The 16,869-nt window shown below is 41.4% G+C and overlaps 1 protein-coding gene across 6 annotated transcripts in view; it reads left to right on the forward strand.

Annotated features, from left to right (window-relative positions):
- The window catches only part of bcor (BCL6 corepressor), a 283,987-nt gene that overhangs the window by 82,937 nt on the left and 184,181 nt on the right, over positions 1 to 16,869 (forward strand). The window contains exon 1 of one of the 6 annotated variants that reach the window (XM_078559747.1): positions 12,676 to 12,897. The exons of the other annotated variants lie outside the window; for them this stretch is intronic. Within the exon in view, the coding sequence (XP_078415873.1) occupies positions 12,748 to 12,897 (150 nt within the window). The 5' untranslated portion in view covers positions 12,676 to 12,747. Of the gene's footprint in view, positions 1 to 12,675; positions 12,898 to 16,869 lie in introns of those variants that run through there. 6 annotated transcript variants of the gene reach the window in all.

Genomic DNA, 16,869 nt, shown 5'->3' on the forward strand with positions numbered 1-16,869 from the left:
CAGGAAGTGAGTTACTCGTCACAGGATTCCTAGCCTCTGATCTGCTCTTGTAGCCGCAGTATTTATATGGCTAGTCCCATTCAGTTTTTTTTTTGGTCAATGGTAACCCCCAGGATGTTGATAGTGGGGGATTCAGTGATGGTAATACCATTGAATGTCAAGGGGGAGATGGTTGGATTCCCTCTTGTTGGAGATGGTCATTGCCTGGCACTTGTGTGGCATGAATGTTACTTGCCACTTGTCAGCCCAAGCCTGAATATTGTCCAGGTCTTGCTGCATTTGGATGTGGACTGCTTCAGTACCTGAGGAGTCACAAATGGTGCTGAACATTGTGCAAACATCAGCGAAACATCCCCATTCCTGACCTTATGATGGAAGAAAGGTCATTGATGAAGGAGCTGAAGATGGTTGGGCCGAGGACACTACCCTGAGGAATTCCTGCAGTGATGTCCAGGAGTTGAGATGACTGACTCTAACAACCAAAACCATCTTCCTTTATGCTAGGTATGACACCAACCAGTGGAGAGCTTTCCCCCGATCCCTATTGACTCCAGTTTTGCTAGGGCTCCTTGATGCCACACTTGGCCAAATGTGGCCTTGATGTCAAGGGAAATCACTCTCACCTCACCTTGGGAGTTCAGCTCTTTTGTCCATGTTTGAACCAAGGCTGTAATGAAGTCAGGAGTGAGTGGCCTGACGGAACCCAAACTGGGCGACAGTGAGCAGGTTATTGCTAAGCAAGTGCCGCTTGATAGCACTGTTGATGACTCCTTCCATTACTTTACTGATGATGGAGAGTAGACTGATGGGGCAGTAATCGGCCGGGTTGGATTTGTCCTGCTTTTTGTGTACAGGACATACCTGGGTAATTTTCCACATAGCCGGCTAGATGCCAGTGTTGTAGCTGTACTGGAACAGCTTGGCTAGAGGCGCGACAAGTTCTGGAGCACAAGTCTTCAGTACTATTGCCGGAATATTGTCAGGCCCCATAGCCTCAGCACCATGAATGAGCAATTCCCTTAGTGCCATTCTCCCGCCTTCTCACTATAACCCTGCTCATTCTTCCTTTTCAGGTAACAGTCTAATTCCTTTTTGAATGCTTCGATCTTACTCTATCCAGACCCCTCATGATTTTGAATACCTCTATCAAATCTCCTCTCAATCTTCTCTTCTCCAAGGAAAACAGTCCCAACTTCTCCAGTCTACCTTTGGAACTGAAGTTCTTCAACCCAGGAGCCATTCCTGTGAATATTTTCTGCACTCTCTCCAATGCTTTCACATCCTTCCTAGAGTGCAGCAGCCAGAACTGTATGCAATACTCCAGCTGAGGCTGAACTAGTGCCCTATATAACTTCAAAATAACCTCCTCTTGTACTCTATGGCCTTATTAATAAAGCTTAGGATACTCTCTGCTTTATTAAACAATCTCTCAATCTGTTCTGCCACCTTCAATGACTTATGCACATATACAATCAGGTCCATCTGCTCCTGCAGGTATTCAAAGTCATGAGGGGCCTGGATAGAGTAGATAGTGAGAAACTGAAAGGATCAAGAACGATAGGGCACAGATTTAAAGTATTTGGCAAAAGAAGCAAAAGCGACATGAGGAAAAACTTTTTCACACAGTAAATGGTTAAGACCTGGAATGCACTGCCTGAGAGTTTGGTGAAGGCAGGTTCAGTTGAAGCATTCAAAAGGGAATTAGATCATTATCTGAAAAGGAAGAATGTGCAGGGTTATGGTGAGAAGGTGGGAGAACCATTTATGTATATTGTTGCTCCATTTTCTTCCCACCAAAATGAATCCCTTTACGTTTCTTCACATTGAGCTTCATCTGCCACCTGTCCGCCCTTTCCACCAACTTGTCTGTTCTTTTGAAGTTCTATACTGTCCTCCCCACTGTTCACAATGCTTCCAAGTTTTTCACCATCCACAAACTTTGAAATTGTGCCAATCGAGACCTAGATATCAAGGTCTGGATCATTAATAAATATCAGAAAAAGCAAGGGTCCCAACACTGACCTCTGGGAGCTCCACTACAAGCCTTCCTCCAGCCTGTCACTCAGCCAATAGAGAACCTCTTATTTGATTTGCTGCTGAGTTTGGCTAAATCAAACAGTGGTAGCCCATGATATGAATGACCACTGCAAAAGGTCTTGCTTATGCTTGTCCATATTTAGTATATGCCTGGTTGATCATAAAGTGTGATCATGTGATGACCACTAGTTCATTTGAAACTTTTTGTAATCAGCGGGAGTCAAAGGATTGACTGCATTATTGATTCAGTTTTGATGATTGTATTTTGAAGTAATCAATATTGATTTTTTGGACAATTTTCCATTTCCTTTTATTACTATTGCCTTCCTTTTATAGGAACCCTTAATGGGCTCAGTCTCCAAAATAAAACCAGGATACATACTGGAGGGAGTCAACTATGTGAAGCCTACAGAAAAGTAGTGTTGGGCTGCAGGGGCCCCTTAATGATGTTATTCACCAGCCACAAGCATTGCCAGATTTTGATTTCTCAATCATTATTGCTGCACCATTGGTGGCCGTGCCTTCAGTTGCCTGGGCCCCAAGCTCTGGAATACCCTCCCTTCACCTCTCTGCCTATCTACCTCATTTCTTCCTTTTCAGGCGCTTCTTAAATCTTACTACTTTGATCAAGCTTTTGGTCATCTAATCTAATATCTCCTTATGTGGCTCAGTGTCATACAAGCATTTTGTTTTTTAATGTCCCTGCAAAGCGTCTTGATATGTTTCATTATGTTAAAGGTGCTATATGAATATAAGTTGTTCTTTTTGTTGCTGTGATTTTCACTTAAAAACGGATGTGTTGCATTTTTGATAGAAAGATGTATATCGCCAAAGTCTAGGCTTTTTGTTGGTAGCAAAACTGGGCTTTAAAGCTTGTTTTTAGGCAACAGAAACTGTTGAAAAAGTATTTGTGCTGACCTATAAAATAGACAGTGGAAGCAAGGCTGCAGAAGAAATCCTAATAAAACAATTTGGAACTAAAATTACTACGAAAAGAAATCAGAGGTAGTAGGGAAAAAAGTTAACATAAATTATAAGACACGGCAACACAAGAAATAGGAGCAGGAGTAGACCATAAGGCCTGTTGAGCTGGCTCCATCATTCAATATGATCATGGCTGATCTTCAGCTTCAACTCCAATTTTCCCACCCACTCCCTATATCCCTTAATTCCCTGAGAGACCAAAAATCTGTCCAGCCTGGCCTTAAATTTATTCCATGATGGAGTATTCACAACCCTTTGGAGTAGAGAATTCCAAAGATTCGCAACTCTTTGAATGAAGTAAATTCTTCTCATCTCAGTCCTAAATGATTGGCCCATTATCCTGAGACAGTGCCCCTATGTTTTAGACTCCCCGACCATTGGAAATGATCTCTCAGCATCTACCCTATCAGGCTCCTTTCGAATTTTGTACATTTCAATGAGATCACCTAACATTCTTCTACACTCCAGAAAACATAGGCCCAATTTACTCAGCCTCTTATCATAGGACAATCCCCCTCATCCCAGGGACCAATTTAGTGAACCTTTGCTCTACTCCCTCCAATGCGAGTATATCCTTTCTTAAGTGTGGAGACCAAAACTGTGCACAGTACTCCGATGGCATCTTACCAAAGCCCTGTATAGTTGTAACAAGACTCCATTTTTGTACTCCAGTCCACTTGCAGTAAAGGCCAACATGCAACTTCCTAATTGCTTGCTGCACCTGTGTGCTAACTTTCTGCATTCCTTGTACGTGCACCCAAGTCTCTTTGAACATCAGCAAGTTTCACACCTTTTAAAAAGTATTCTGCTTTTCTATTCTTATGACCAAAGTGAATAACTTCACGCTTCTCTACATTATACTCCATCCGCCAATTTGTTGCCCACTCACTTAACCTGTCTATATCGCTTTGCAGCCTCCCTGTGTCCTCCCCACGTAGCTTGGTTTGATCAGGACAGAAAGGAAAAAGTTAGGGAATAAAATAGAAAAAAAAAGATAAATTTATTTTTATATGAATTGTTTTACATTTAAAATATATAGTAAATATTATTGTAGCAAAGCTTTTTCTGTTGTTTCAACAAACTTATTACTATGATATTAATGTTTGTTTCTGAATCAAACAAGTGCGTGAACTGAAAGAAAGATCTAGTTGGACAATAGAAAAATAAGTTTCCTTCTATATGCTACTGCCTAGGGCCAGAGAGTATGGCAAATTATTTTGATTTATTCCTAGTACTAACGTTAATTGATTGGAAGAGTTAAAAATGTTATGGACCATTTTGGTGAAGTGTGTTGGAGATGCAGCACACTGGTTACCACAGTGGCACTGTAAATCTTGCTGATCACACCTTTGGGCTTTTACAGATCCTTTTAAATAAATCCACCACCGTTATTCATTTTGCTATCACATATAATTTTGCATTTTCTGGAAATTTCGAAATGTTTTTGTTTACTTAGAATGGTAAAAGTAATATGAAAACTGATCACTAGAGAACACCAGTAATAACTTTCACAACTCAAATACTGCACATTATAAATTGGGCTCTGCTCCTATTGTTTATTTGTATCTTACCCTAATTTCTTGAGTCTTCATTCTCCCTGCTGGCTATTTGCAAACTTTGTGTTGTAATCAGGAGGATCCTATTTTCATACTAATCTTATTACTAGGCCATTGTACTACAGAAAGAGAAGAATTTTACATTTTTACACTTCATTAAATCACTACATGGAAAATATTTATCTTGTTGGTGTCAGTTTTATCTGTGCAGCAATCAATGAACGATGTAGGCACTCTGCATGTCCTTTAACTTTTCATTAACCTCATTATGGCCCAGGTAATCAATACCATGGTCTCTGTGCAGGATTGTGTTTGCAAGTATGTAGCCAGTTTTAAAAAAAAATGTTAACAAGAAGCACATCTCACTTAAGCACATTCACTCTGTCACACACAAGCAGGCATGCACTCACTCATGCTTAAATGCATTATGCACTTATTCACACACATTGATGCACACTTGCTTTCTCATACAGAGATGCGCCATACTCATTTACTTCCTTCTCCTTTCCAAAATAATCCTTAAATGTGCAACTTGTGCATTTACCCAAGGGAAGGTGCACTCTCATGCTCCCATTGTTTGTAAAATTATGTTCAGCAAAAAATGTTCATTGCTAGTTGAATGAAAAACTTTATCTTTTCTGCATTGGGTGATAGTTGGAGCAGGGAACTGATCAGCCCCACTGCTGAGATGCCGGTAGGTATCTTGTAGAAAGGAAAGCCTGATATTAAATTTTAAAAATCAAATTGTGAAACTACTTACCTGGTGCTTTTCAGGCCCACCTTTTCTTTAAGGGTTCATTCATATTGTAACTGTAGTGTTAGTGTGAGGCATTTTCATTCCACATTAAAACTGCAGTCATAGCATAAAAGCAGTCTGATTCTAGTGTTGTAGTCTGAAACTGGAATGGAATCACAGAATTGTTATAACATAGAAGGAGGCCATTTGGCCTGTCATGGCTGCATCAGCTCTCAGAATAAGCAACTCGCCTAGTGCCATTTCCCTGCCTTCCCACTTTAACACTGGATATTCTTCCTTTTCAGATAACAGTTGGATTCCCTTTTGAATGCTTTGATTGAACCTGCCTCCACCGCACGCTCAGGTGGTGCATTCCAGACCCTAACCGCTCTCTGCATGAAAATGATTTTCCTGTGTCACTTTTGCTTCTTTTGCCAATTACTTTAAATCTGTGCCCTCTCAGTCCCAACCTCTCCAGTCTATCTTCATAACTGAAGTTCCTCATCCCTGGAACTATTCTCATGAATCTTTTCTCCACTCTTTCCAATGCCTTCACATCTTTCCTAAATTGCGGCGTCCAGAACTGGATGCAATACTCCAGCTGAGGCCGAACTAGTGTCTTATACGAATTCAACATAACCTCTTTGCACTTGTACTCTATGCCCTATTAATAAAGCCTAGGATACTGTATGCTTTATTAACTGCTTTCTCAACCTACCCTTCCCCCTTCAATGACTTATGAACATATACAACCAGGCCCCTCTGCTCCTGCACCCCATTTAGAGTTGTACCCTTTATTCTCTATTGTCATCAGGAAAAACTAGGGTCCCAACACCGACCCCTGGGAAACTCCGCTACAAATCTTCCTCCAGCCCGAAAAATATCCATTAAATTAACTACCACTGTCTTTTTCTTGTCACTCAACCAGTACACTTATCCATGTTGATACTGTCCCTTTTATTCCATGAGTTATAGCTTTGCTCACAAGTCTGTTGTGCGGCACTGTATCAAGTGCCTTTTGGAAGTTCAACAGCATTGTCCCCCTCAACCTTCTCTGTTACCTCTTCAAAAATCTCCAGCAAGCTAATTAAACACAATTTTCCCTTAAGGAAAGCCAGCCTGGATTTCTTAATTAACCCACATTTGTCCAAGTGACCATGAATTTGTCCCGAATTATTGTTTCTAGAAGTTTACCTGCCACCAAAGTTAAACTGATTGGCCTGGAGTTGCTTGACTTAACTTTACACCCATTTTTGATCAAAGGTGTAACATTTGCAATTCTCCAGTCCTCTGGCACCAACCCTGAGTCTAAGGAAAACTGAAAAATTATGGCCAGTGCCTATACAAGTTCCACTCTCACTTCCCTCTTGGATGCATTTCATTTGGTCCTGGTGCCTTATCAACTTTTAAGTACAGACAGCCTATCTAATACCTCCTCCTTATCAGCTTTAAACCCTTCTACTGTCTGAATTACCACCTCTTTCACCATGGCCTGGGTAGTATCTTCTTCTTGGTAAAGACAGATGCAAAGTATTCATTTAGGACCTCAGCTATGCCTTCTGCCCCCATATGTGAATCCCTTTTTTGGCACCTAATCAACCCTACACCACCTCTTATCACCTTTTTACTATTTATGTGCCTATAGAAGACTTTGAGATTACTTTTTATGTTGGTCTTCGCAAAGATGAAGGAATCCTTCCCAGTTTATGTGGATAACTTGCTCATAACTGGTTATAGCAACTCACCCAACCGTTTGGCATATTCATGTTGTGCAGAACGAGTTATAGATAAGATAGGGCATAAACGACTTGGGCACCCCATACATATGTGGATGCAGTGAGCCTTGAGGACAAATCCTATAATGTATACCACCCAGCAAGTCATTACTCTTACACAAGTCCAACAGGCATTTTTGTAACTTGCTTTTGAGCAGGACTGTCCGGTCCGGACTGCTTAGTGGCAGGTCCAATGAATATGCATTTGGGCCCATCATTAAGAATGATGTGCATTTTGTTGATATGGTCACACTTGTTGAGGATAATTATTTCAGTCCCTTTGTCTGGTTTACAGATATGTATGTCTGGGTTGGCCTTGAGGCCTTGCAGCACTAGCAGACACTACCAGGCATGTAGAAATCAGCCAAGTTATTTTGTACCCTGCAATATGCATGCGCTGGATCAGCTAGGCACACTTTTGAGGTTTTAGTGTCTTCAGTGGATACTGGTTTGTGGCGGGATATCTGGGAGTAGAGGATTTTGAATTCAGCAAATATCTTTTCCCATTTGATGTGGGACGAAGACGCACCAAGATTGAAGCCATGCACAAGAACAAATACTTCACTTTCAGAGAGTACATGGTCAGAGATTTACTACATGTTTGGTGGCGTCATTAATTGCACTGTCAAACTGCTTCCTCTTAAGTCAGTTTACAGTGTGGGTGTGTTTCAAATGGGCATTGTTTAAGGTGTGGCCATCTATTGAGGCAGTATAGCAGCAAAAATGGATCAAATCAAAAAATAAAAGAAATTTACGCACCTCAGGCCAAGCACAGTGTATGGCATGGCGTAAATTAGTAACCCTACTACCAATCTGTTCAATCTCATCCTGCGTAAATGCTTGCTCAATCAAGGGACTGTGTCACTTTAGCATTATCAATACACTTGGAAATGAACACTGGCACAACCTTGGGTCTAATACACTCTCGGATAAATTTGATAGCTTACCTGTTCCTAACTTACCTATGTGTCGAGCTATGTTGCTGATATCCCAAATTTGGTCTTTGTTGTACATCTGTCTCAGGTATACAGATAGTTGTTTGGTAATACAGAACTTGAGTATTGCTGAAAAAAGAGACATGCTGCCAAAGCTTTTCGTCTTGCACTCATCAGGACAGATTTGCAAGAATACCAATTGTAAAGGGAACAACAATTTATATTGCATGAGAGTGCTGATTGGTTGGAAAGTGGACTCTGATTGGTAGAGGCATTGCCATGGAGAATGCATCGGGGAACAGTTAACTGCCAAGCTTATGTTTAAATTTAAACCAGGCAGGTCAACTCTGATTGGTCAAGGCATTGCCATGGGGAATGGCTGTCCCCTAAGTTCTGTTTAGTTAAAAAGGGCACAATGCATGAACATGCTCATTCTCTCTGCAGAGAACAGGGCCCTGTGTGTAAATATATATAGCTTCTAGTATGCGTAAGTGAGCAACACCACCAGCCCGACGGATAATCTTAAATTGGTTGTCAGTGTAATTGTTCGCACAATCAGGATTGTTTAGCAAGTGTTGTCCAATCGCAGAATTACATCTAATGTTGGACACTATGACTTCTCTATCTCTTCTTTGATGATAGCTCATTGTTCAGCTACTGTTTCTCCTGCCAACTTTTGACTCCAATTTATTTGGCCCAGAACCGTTCTTACCCCATTGAGGTTGGCTTTTCCCCATTTAAATATTCAAACTCTGGATTGTTCTTTGTCCTTTTCCATTGCCAGCCTGAACTATTTGATGCAACGATCACTGTCCTCTAAATGTTCTCCTACTGACACTTGATCCACTTGGCCCACCTCATTCCCAAGAACCAGGTCTAGCAATACCTCCTCTCTCGTTGGAGTGTAAACATACTGCTGTAGAAAATTTTCCTTAGTGCACTAGGAACTCTTGACCCCCCTGCCCTTTTCATCACTACTATTGCAGTCTATATTTGGATTAAGTCCGCCATTATAACTACTCTATAATTTTTGTGCCTCTCTAAGTTCCTTGCAAATTTGTTCCTGTACATCCTTTCCACTAGTCGGTGGCCTACAGGCCACACAGAGAACTGTAATTATACCAATTTCATTCCTTAACTCTAGCCAAATAGATTCTGTCCTTGACCCCTCTGGGATATCCTCTTTCTCCAGTACTGCAATGCTTTTCTTAGTCAACAATGCCATCCATCCCCCTTTTCTTCCTTTCCTATCTTTCCTGAACACTTTGTATCCAGGAATTTAACACCCAGTCCTGCCCTTCTTTGAGCCAGGCCTCTGTTATAGCCACAACATCATATTTCCACATGGCAATCTGTACTTATTACTAACCAATCTTATTTGCCCACTATGGCATGTTGTAACAGATTCTTAGGCAGCAGTCATACCCCATCACTTCAGAATCAGTTCAAGGCCTTGATACCAGACATACAGTTAACAAATTTAGTGTAGGTGTGAAACAATTTTGGCTTTGTACCAGCATAATGGCATGAGTGCACCACACGTCTTTTGTGGTGCTGCAGGGTATAGGATTTGGAGTTTGATTTCTTGAACCTTGAGGAGATTTGCTTTGATCATGAATCATGTAGAGGTACTGGCAGACACAACAGAAATCAAGACCTGTTCAGTGCAACAGTGTTTAACAATGTGTTGTTGAAACTACCATCATGCCAAACATGAAGGAAGAGGCAGTGTATTGTGGAATGTTACTTTTAAAAATCAAAATATTGAGTGATAGGAAGTATCTTCAGTGAATTTACAATCAGTGCTGCAAAATGAAATCTAAAATAAAAGTCAAGGTTCTTGCGGACATTAAAAACCCTGGTTTTCTAAAAATGGGATTGTGTTGTCCAATGCACTGAATTGCCTGCAGCTACAGTGCAGTGGCCTGACCCAATCCAATTTTCAAATGAGTATCTCTCTGCCTTTAATATGAATAAACTACAGCAAAAAGGTGAAGTTTGGCCTGTAGCATATTTGTGCAAAAGTAGCAGCTCATAAAGGACTGCAGTTCATCGGTAAGGGAGAAGGGTGCAGACAAATGTAGTCAATGATTACAATGGCACAGCAGAGACACGTGAACAACACTGCCTTTGCAGTCATCAAGCATGACATGAACTGAAGTTGGGACAGTGCCTGTGTTTTTTTATTCATTCACGGGATGCGGGTGTCGCTGGCTAGGCCAGGGTTTATTGCCCATCCTTAATTGGTGAGCTGCTTTCTTGAACTGCTGCAGTCCATGTGGTGTAGGTGGATCCACACTGCTGTTAGGGAGAGAGTTCTAGGATTTTGACCTCATGACAGTGAAGGAATGGCAATATATTTCCAAGTCAGGACGGTGAATGGCTTGGAGGGGAACTTCCAGATGATGGTGTACCCATGTGTCTGCTGCCCTTGTCCTTTGAGATGGCAGTGGATGTGGGGATGGCATTTGAAGCATTGTACATAACCATTACCTTTTTGAATATACTATTTAATTTTGCAAAAGTTTATGGCATACTTCTCTTGCAAGTTGGAACAATTTACATTGAACAAAATAAAAAGCAGAAACTTGGGCTTCCAGCTTAAGTCCTACTTCTGCTATTCAGGCTTTTCTGAGTGGAGTTAGCAGCCATGCCTGGTGAGGCCCTGGCACCCTAAGAACCGTTCCTCTTGCCCCTCCTACTCCAATCCACTCTGGTTTCCTTTCAAAAGCGGAACTCCCCTTCCTAATTTAGAATTCAGCAAATGCAGGAATCTTGCAAGGAATGTCACTGCTCTGCACTTTTCACAGAACCATGTAAATGCCTGCAGCAACCAAAGAAAAATTGAAAGAAAGCACTGGCAACAAAAATGGCAGAATTTTCAACAAAAGCAACTACTACATGGGTCGCAATAAACAGGAAATGCAAACCTAAAAATATCTTTTCTAATAAACATGCTCGAGCAACCAGGCCCTAGGATCCTAATGCACCCATGTAAAACAAGCAAGTGGCATGCTTTTGGCATACTCATGTCCACAGTTTGGAATATTGTCAGGGGGCCATGTTTAATAGTGATTTAAATGAGATGCATATATACTGATAGCAGAGCTTCACTTTTGCAAGTAAAAATGACTGGTCGGGAAATCAGATGTGAGCAAACTTAGCGTGTGTGGCCATAAGCCCAGTTTTCTAAAGGAAATGTCCAGATTCTAAGGCCCTGTATTGCTAGCAGAACCTCAAATATATGTCTTCCTGGAAGATTGGAAATGTTGTTTGGAAAATTCTAATAATTCTGGTTGTGCCTGTGTCCATCTTGCCTCAATTTGCAACACTGGGCTTCTCATCAAAAGATTCTGCTTTAAGCTTTATCCCAGAACATAATCATTCTGACTTTCAGAGCAGACCCATTGCTGCATTATTGGTGATGCCCTCCATCAGCTAAGTCATTAGACTGAGCCCCTGCCTTTTAGACTGAGCCCCTGCCTTTTCGACTGTGCCCCTGCCTGGCTGTTTGGGGGTATTGGTGGACATTATGGATTCTGTGGTGCCACTATTTGAAGAGCATGGAATTTTTCTATTGTCTTGACCAACATTACTCCCATAACCATTGAGAACTGACTAACCTAAGTAACTCTTGACACTGGGTTTCAAATTAATTCATTGTATATAGAGTGCTTTGAGACCCTCCTGGAGGAAATTGACATGTTGTAAAAATGCAAGTTTATGTTGAATAGGTTTTGAATTTTTGTATCGATAGTGCAATGCCAAAACCGTGTACTCAGCCATCTTCACAAACTCATCAGCCATAAACCCGTCCTATCAATAATCAGCTTGGCACAGACATTGAAAGATTATGCCTACGACCATCCGAAACTCCCAACTATCATGGGTAAACCCTCGCCAACACTAAGTTATTAGGGGTAAATAGTCGGACATATGCAAAAATTGCGGCGAAGTAGCTGTCATTATGTCTTCAGTCTTTCAAAAGATCCATTGCTAGCCACGTGTTTGTTTCTAGAACAGACACCACCCCGCACCCCCCCCCCCCCCCCTCCTATCAGACAAGAACATTACAAATGTATGTGTGCTGCCAAACTATCCCTTAGCGCAACCAATTCTACAAACACAATCTGCCACTTTGGAAAGAAGTCAACCCCTAGAAAGTTCTAATCGCTCTGCGCAATACCTTTTTTTAAATACACTGCCATGTAATTTACTAGACCTTAGATACCATTTGAATCTTTTGTTAGTGGAATGGGAAGGAGGGTGAACGCAGAGTCCTTTACACGTATTACCAGCATTCAGCAAATTACATGGTAATTATGGAGCCTGCAAGGATCGCACGACATCTGCTCTAAACGTTTAATAGAGCTGCGATTTGAAAGATCAGACGGAGAGATTTGAAATAGTAGGTTATAGGAGCCTCGGTGGCAGAATCATCCAACGATTAACAATGTGCCACTTATTTATTTATACTCTCCAAGATTTTGCGTATTGGCGAAAAGGTTTCAAAGGCAGAAACACACGCACACGGTGAACCTCGGACAGTGAAAATAAGCGCAGCCATTTTGGGAGTTAGACGTTATTGTTGGTTTTTAAATTTAAAAAGGAGGGAAGTTTAAACGAATTCCTGCTGCGGTGAAGTGCAGCCAGCTCTGTTCTGTGGGGGGTCATGCGGTAAAACTTAAACACGTCTCACGTGCTTTCAGCTGCTCCCTTGAGGCATGACCCTGCTATGCTGCTGTATAGCACAGAGAGAATACCAAACATGCATAACGAGCACTTGTATTCGGCCAGATACTGTGAAGAATATTTCTTATGATTGGAGACTGTGTAACCCTAAGGCATGCACATTTCGTTTAAAAAGTTGTAAGGTAAGGAAGAAGTGAATATAGCAGTGACATAAGATGTCAGTGTGTCTAATCCTCACTTACCATATGTTGCATTTTCTGATCGAAAGATACGGTTCTCCCTTTGTGAACATCAGACCAACGTGAAAAAGTCAGTTTACCCATAGGGTGCAATCATGTGTGTTCAAGTTGCAGTGGATAAGTGTCAGCAACTAAATATTTCATTATGGGAAATTAACCATACTGCTGATAATCATTACCTTCACACTAATTATTTTATGTTGAATGCATTAATCTGTAGTGTGTAAAGTGTGATCAACCTGTGACACTGTGCTCACATGCTTCATTTGCTGGCTAGCTTTGGCTTTCTGGTGCACTGTACTATCTCCTCAATGGCCAAATTTTGCGTTAGTCTCTCATGCAGGAATGTTTCTTCAAATCAGTTAGAATAAATATCAGTTAGTATTTATATGTCCTGTCAAAAAACAGATTTTGTGATTAGTTTTACTTCCTCGCTGAGTTTAATTTCTGTCTGTTGTATATACTTTTATGACTAAATAAGTGTAGAATGCTAATTCTCATTTAAACACTCGTGTGCGTTCAATCTTGCCGCTTGAACATATTACCGAACTCTGGCACATTGTCTGGCAAAATGTTTGGTGCGTTATATAGATGCAAATTAATGAATAATCTTGCTTAAACTGGATTAAGGCATACCAATTTGTTGCTATTTGTATGTTGAATGTATCTGAAATGTTTTATGCGATTAGTCTGGGCTAGCATGAAGAGTATACATTTGTGCTAGGGAAGGGGAGTTGCTTAGATGAGTAGATAATATTGATCTACTTCCATTCTCTTTTTAAAGCGGCTTTGTGGCGATGGGCTTTGTACAGAGGAGCGCTGATGCTACGTAAAGGGCGAACGACCTGGAACATTCTGGGACACTGCGCTCCCTTTTCTAATGTTTGAGATAGAACGAGCTGAAAGTAATGCAAATGCGATGCACCAATTGACCGTTTACTGTAGTTAATGCAATAGACTTGATGGGAACCGCGTGTTCTACTGTATTTTAATGAAGCGTGTTCTGTAGATTTATCACAGGTCATAAAAGACTGCTTGCGTCTATAATCAGCAGGAAGCATGTCTGTCTTATGACGGAGATTGGGTGGCATTGCTGATTTTTTATCTAATGCTAAGGGGACTCTAGTTTGACCGCACGATAAACTGAAGCTTGGAGCCAAATATGATGCTATCTCCAGTATTTAAAAAAAGTCGTAACGGACATCTGTGGCTCGCATGGTTTCACGCTGGCATACAACATACAACACGCGGGCGTTGTGTGCGTTGACTAATAAATTACTAAATGCACAAAAGTACCTCATTTGTCTGCGGTGAAGCTCATAAAGGTAATTTAGGTGTAACATTTTTGGCTGTCACTTGGTCATTGTGAACTGCACGAAGGTCACTTGAGTATTTGATTCATGGTCCGGATATGAGATGTTTGGTCCACTTTCAATTGCAGTAAGTATTCATGACCTGCCATTTCTGTGAAACAAAGACACTTGCTACCCCTCCCGCCCCATTTTTATAAAAGGGTGACTATTTTTGGAACCCGATGAAAATCAAGTATGTATCACGCGGAGCAGGTCTCTTGTTTAGATATACCTCGGAGCATTAAAACATTTTATTTGGAAATTGTACATGGATGCTTCTCCAACAAAAAAAATAAACTAAAATTGATTCCTTGCGTCACACAAAATCCATCCTGTTATAAAATAGCATTTTAAGTGTCAACTTTGGCAGTGATGCTGATTCTCATAAACACATCTCTAATGCCAGCGTATCTGTCTACTCGCACTCGACAGTTTTCCCAGAATGAATGAAGAAATGTGGTCTCGGTGCATGCTGCTCTGTGAAGCATCTACGTGTCACATGAAGTTAAGGTTTTAACCGAGAAGGTTCGCCAGTGAAGCTGCACTGCGAGTGTCGGTTGGAAATGGTTTAATTGCCACTGTTGGGATTGTTATGTATGGGATGGCGTGTGTTGTAAGCAGTAATGAAAGATGCCTGTATGTTGTTGTGAGAGGTGTATGTGTCAGCGTGCTTGGTGCAGGGATGTGCACTCACTCCAGACCTTCGTAAAGGAGGGAAAAGTTCACTTAGGAAATTTTGACTCCATGCCATTTTGACAGACCTTTGGCTACATTGTTGAGAAAACCTTCCAGATAGGTGTCCACTCGATGCTGCTAGGTAGGTTTCCGAGGAGAATCCCCGTAATGTTCTACGGTCCAATCGAGATGTAACAACTTATTTAATATAAAAACAAAAAAGCCAAACACGCTCAGCACGTCAGGCAGCATCTTTCGAGAAAACACGAGTCATTTAACATTTGAGGTATAAACCCTTGTTATTACAGTTGAACAGAACGGGGAACACACATATGACTACGCACGTAGGAAACGGCGTCCAATAACCTGTAAACTGTTAAGGTGCAGATCGGGAAATATTTAAAGTGCAGGAATGACATGCACAGGAGAAATCGCTTAGAATGACAAGCATGAAAATCTGGCAAAGTGAAGCAAGCTTATGAATCAAATGAACTTAGAATTGATCGCACTGGCTGCTACCCAAAGGCATTGTAAAGGCAGCTGCTACTGAGAGAACAGCAGGTGAAAAGAGGAGGCATGATCTGGACGGAGTTTAAGGGCAGCCTGGACAGGTTAAACAAATCGTGAGGTGCACAATTGAGACCAGCAACAGTAGCCTCTCAAAATTTTTGATTTGGTCTGGAAGCTCTTATTAACTAATATATTATTTTATGGGGTCTGGCTATGTACTTGCATCTGGCAAGAGATGCCACCTACACCAGGGTTGCCAACTCACCAGGATAATTCTTAAATCTTCAGGAATTAAATATTAATCTCCTGGACGTTGTTACAAACAACTAGCAAGGGGAAAAAAAATCACTTGACAGCTTCATTGAAGGCTTGTTTATCAGTTACAAAAGTATTGGAGATGACAGGGGAAAAGATTGTTTGATGACCAAGAATCAAGATGGCGGCAGTGTGTACCATCTACAAGCTGCACTGCTGCAACTCACCAAGGCTCTGTCGGCAGCACCTTCCAAACCTGCAACCTTGACCACCTCGAAGGACAAGGGCAGCAAATAGATGGGAACACCACCAACAGGAAGTTCCTCTCCAAGTTACACACCATTCTAACTTGGAAATATATTGCCATTCCTTCACCATTGCTGGCTCAAAATCCTGGAACACCCTCTCTAACAGCACTGTGGGTGTACCTACACCTCAGGGACTGCAGCAGTTCAAGAAGGAGGCCCCCCACCACCTTCTCAAGGGCAATTAGGGATGGGCAATAAAAATATTGGCCTAGCTAGTGATGCTCACATCCGTGAAAGAACAAAAAAACCCAGAAGGGCGAAATCTGTTCGCTGTCCATTTCGCATGGGAAGATGGTGATCTCCAAAACATGAGTGTGTCAGGCGATCAATGGCAGGAGTGTAGAGGTGGGATATTGGGTGTTGGGGATCATGCGATGAAACCTACTGGAATAAATCCACCCAGACTTGGCAACCCTAATACACAATTAATAATTATGTAGTTATACTGCATTACGTATGTTGAGTAGAGTAAATGTGTTGCCTATTATCTATGTTGTGTTGGTTTCAAGTGTGTGTTTCTGTTTCCGTGTGCCAGAAGTGTGCAATTGGGCTTCAGTTGTTGAATACCACATAAATTGGTATTGAGCCACACAAATTAGGAAGATCCCAAGCTTGCTCGGTGGTCTATGCTGAATTTATTGATCCCATCCAAAGGTAACAATGGTTTAACTCTTACAGGAGGGTCCTCAACTTAGCTTTTGGTTACTGATTCTGCCTCTTAAACAGTTTTTGAACCTCTGAATTTGGATGTGTTTGTCGGTGACCATCAGCAAGTCAATTTCATCCCACCATGGATCCTCTGACTTCAACTTTAG

This window comes from Cetorhinus maximus, chromosome 16 (assembly GCF_964194155.1).
Source record: "Cetorhinus maximus chromosome 16, sCetMax3.hap1.1, whole genome shotgun sequence".
In the NCBI taxonomy this organism is placed as follows: domain Eukaryota; kingdom Metazoa; phylum Chordata; class Chondrichthyes; order Lamniformes; family Cetorhinidae; genus Cetorhinus; species Cetorhinus maximus.